This window comes from Octopus bimaculoides, chromosome 11 (assembly GCF_001194135.2).
Source record: "Octopus bimaculoides isolate UCB-OBI-ISO-001 chromosome 11, ASM119413v2, whole genome shotgun sequence".
NCBI classification, from domain to species: domain Eukaryota; kingdom Metazoa; phylum Mollusca; class Cephalopoda; order Octopoda; family Octopodidae; genus Octopus; species Octopus bimaculoides.
In genome coordinates, this window is record NC_068991.1 from 18,647,435 (window position 1) to 18,650,946 (window position 3,512).

Consider the following 3,512-nt stretch of genomic DNA (forward strand, 5'->3'; position numbering starts at 1 on the left):
TATATATATATATATATACATATACATATATATTATACAGAGAGAGAGAGAGAGAGAGAGAGAGAGAGAAAGAGAGAGAGAGGGAGACACACACGCACATAATGGCGCTGATTATGAATATCGACAATGTGACTGAAAGTAGGGATACTCCAAGAAACGTTCTACATACAAAATTCAAATACGGTGGGTTGGGTAATAAAAATGACTTCAAAAATTTCCATCAACGAAGATTACCCTTGCAGTTAGTGGTTAAAAACTTCCCTATGTTTAGAGTTATCTCCCATCGTTGTTCTTTTACATTTTAAGATGTAGGCGTTTTTGATTAGTAATTATATTTAATAGATAGTGAACGCTCCCTGACGCGGCTTCATTCAGCCCTGTTGTTGCTATTGTTTTGTGTGTATGGGCTATCATTGCAGTTCATTCATGTTTTTTTCCTCATTATTGATTCTTAGTAAACTCGCCCACTCTCGTTTTTGCAAACCTATCCTAGTATCTTAGTCCGTAGTCCTTGTGGCAAATTAACTAAAGAAAGATATTATTATTTCAAGGAAGAGGATACGTTAAGGGCGGTGGAATTGGTAGAAACGTTCGAACATCGGTGGGGTGAGGGGAGGAAAATCCCTTTCGGTATTCGATCCGACTCTTTACATACCGAATTCAAATTCAGCAGAGATAAAATTTTATCTTTCATCTATTCAGGGCCGATAAAAAAAGAATTATTTGTCAAGTACTAGATTCGATTAAATCAACCAATCTCCTTCATTCAAAATTGCTGGCCTGGTCCCTTAAATCGCAAAGGGGTACGGCTTAGTGTTTAAGGGAACAATTCTCAAAAGAGGTCCACATAAAATTTTGTTTTTTTAAAATTTATGTGTAATAAATCATTTGTATTTCTACAGTACAAAAATATTTTAACACTTTTTTTAAAATACAATTCGTAATATCTTTAATTCTCTTATTCTTTTAATCAATTAATCCACTTCATTTGACTGCGGCCATGCTGGAGCACCACCCTGAAAGGTTTTAGTCGAACAAATCAAATCGAAGACTTATTTTTTAATAAAACCTAGCACTTATTCTATCGGTCTTTATGCCAAACTGCTAAGTTATCGGGACATAAACACACCAGTACCGGTTGTTAAGCGGTGATAGGAGACAAACAGACACAACGACACACACACACATACATATGTGTGTATATATATATATATATATATATATATATATATATAAGGTAGGCTTCTTTCAGTTTCCGTCTACCAAATCCACTCACAAGGCTTTGGTTGGCCCGAGACTATTGTAGAAGACACTTACCCAAGGTGCCACGTAGTGGGACTGAACCTGAACCTTGTAGTTGGGAACCAAGCTTCTTACCACACAGCCACGACTGCACGAGTTTTAAAACATCGAATGGTTATGAGGATACAGCTGAGTAAAATATAAATCAAAGGAGTCCACAGAAACACCAGGTTAGGGTGTTACTCTTACGATTCAAAGATCGTGGTTTCGATTCCTGGACCAAGCAGTGTACTGTGTTCGCGAAGAAAATTTTTATTTCGCGTTGCTCCAGTCTACTCAGTTGAAGATTAATTCAGAGAGTAGTCGGGGAGTTAACCTTGCGACGGACTAGCGTCCCATTTAGGAGGAAGTGCTGTAATCTCAGTCACTTAAACGCTATGGAAACCAGGTTGATTTTCGGGAAAGTGTGATAAACCCGTAATATAAGGTAGCGAAGGAGCTTCTGGTCTAGCATAACCAGTTGCTGGATATGCTAGAAATATCAGCCAAATCTCCTTCAATTGACACTATAATCTCAAAGCAAAACTGTAAAATAATTTGCCGGTGTATGTATGTATGTATGTATGTATGTACTACAAACAATATATGAGTATATGCATATATACGTACATATATGTGCATACCTACATCTACCTGTATACATAGATGCATATCTGGTTACAGGACGTTGCAAAAAAACGTGGAGAAAATGATAAACGGAGTATAGAAAAAATACAGGCCACATAGAGAACATTTCCTTCATCAGCTGCCACCATTCTAAAACTAAGCGTTTCGAAGAGTTAGGGCAGACGCATTGTTAGAATGGCTCTTCCCACGGACCACAAATTAAATTTAAATTAAATTTGTAACGTGGAGGAATGTAGTGGCGGACTCCTCCTCTAAAGAAGGAGCTAATTTCTAACAAAGATACAAAGCTCCATCATTGGAATGTAGATACAGAAAAGAATGTCACATTTTAAATCTGAGAAAAGTCTTGCATTATTTTACTGTTCCGCTTACAGATTGTATTTGTAATGTGCGAATCAGCCGGTCGATTTCCTTTTATGTATGTGTATGTGCGTGTGTGTGTGTGTGGCGGGGTGTTTCTGCACCAGTGACTCGATATGCAAGAGTTATCAACCAAATCTCCTTCAAATCACACCTCATGATCTTATCAAAAGGAAGGCCACATTGGATAATGTACTAGATAAACCATGTATGAGGAAACCAAGAGACTGAAGTGTGAACGTTGGGATGTTTCTGACCATAGGGTATGTCTGATCATGGCTGACCAATGGCTAAACAATAACAACAACACCATTTTGGATAAAGTATCGTTGAAAATAAGACGCGAGGTCACAGTTACAATGTCAGTGATCAGGGCTGATATAAGTCTACAAAACAACAATAATCAGACGCATTGTTCTATATTCACTACACCTGAAAAATAAGACGGAATGGTCACATCTGGAATACCTTTTGTCATAAATCAGTTCGACCATGACTGAGTAAGCAACATCAGCTCCTTTTCTTTCTCTGACCCCGTTCTTAATTAAAGGTTCATTATAAAGCAAACAAGTTAATTAAGGCAAATTGGATAGCAAAAATAAAATAAACGGGTGTCGTCATGGGTGAGTGGTTAAGACATTTGGTTCACAACCACATGGACCCGGTTTCAGTCCCACTGCGCAGCACAGTCTACTACAGCTCCGGGCCAGCTAATGCTTTGCAAATATGAATTCGATAAACAGAAACTGTGTAGAAACCTATGTGCGTGGGTGTGTATGTGTGTGTCTGTGTGTGTGTGTGTGAGCGTTTTTGTGCTTGGCGCCTCACCGTTTGGAAACCGGTGTCAGTTTGTTTACGTGCCTGTTACTTAGCAGTTCCGGAAACGAAAAGAGAGGAGAGATAGAAATTGAGTTTTTCTTTTTCTTTTTGCCTTGTTACTAGGGTGCATTTGGGTGACTAAACCGTTCTACGATCAAAACCCTTCCTCGTAGGGCATAATCGAAATCCAGTGACTAAAATAATCAATACGTTTCTTCTTTTACTCGTTTCGATCATTAGACTGTGGCCATGCTGATGCACCCACTTGAAGCATTTTCGTCGAACGAATCGACCCAAGTCCTTTTTTTTTTTTTTTGTTAAACCCTGGTATTAATTCTGTCAGTGTCTTTTGTTGAACCGCTAAGTTACGGAGACGTAAGCACACCAACACCAATAGTAGGAAT

At 38.4% G+C, this 3,512-nt stretch overlaps 1 protein-coding gene across 1 annotated transcript in view; it reads right to left on the bottom strand.

Annotated features, from left to right (window-relative positions):
* LOC128249055 (uncharacterized) overlaps positions 1-2,782 on the bottom strand; it is a 72,750-nt gene extending 69,968 nt beyond the window's left edge. Inside the window, exon 1 of the mRNA XM_052971558.1 lies at positions 2,758-2,782. Coding sequence (XP_052827518.1) covers positions 2,758-2,767 — 10 coding nt within the window. The 5' untranslated portion in view covers positions 2,768-2,782. The remainder of the gene's footprint in view (positions 1-2,757) is intronic.
* Positions 2,783-3,512: the final 730 nt, after the last annotated feature.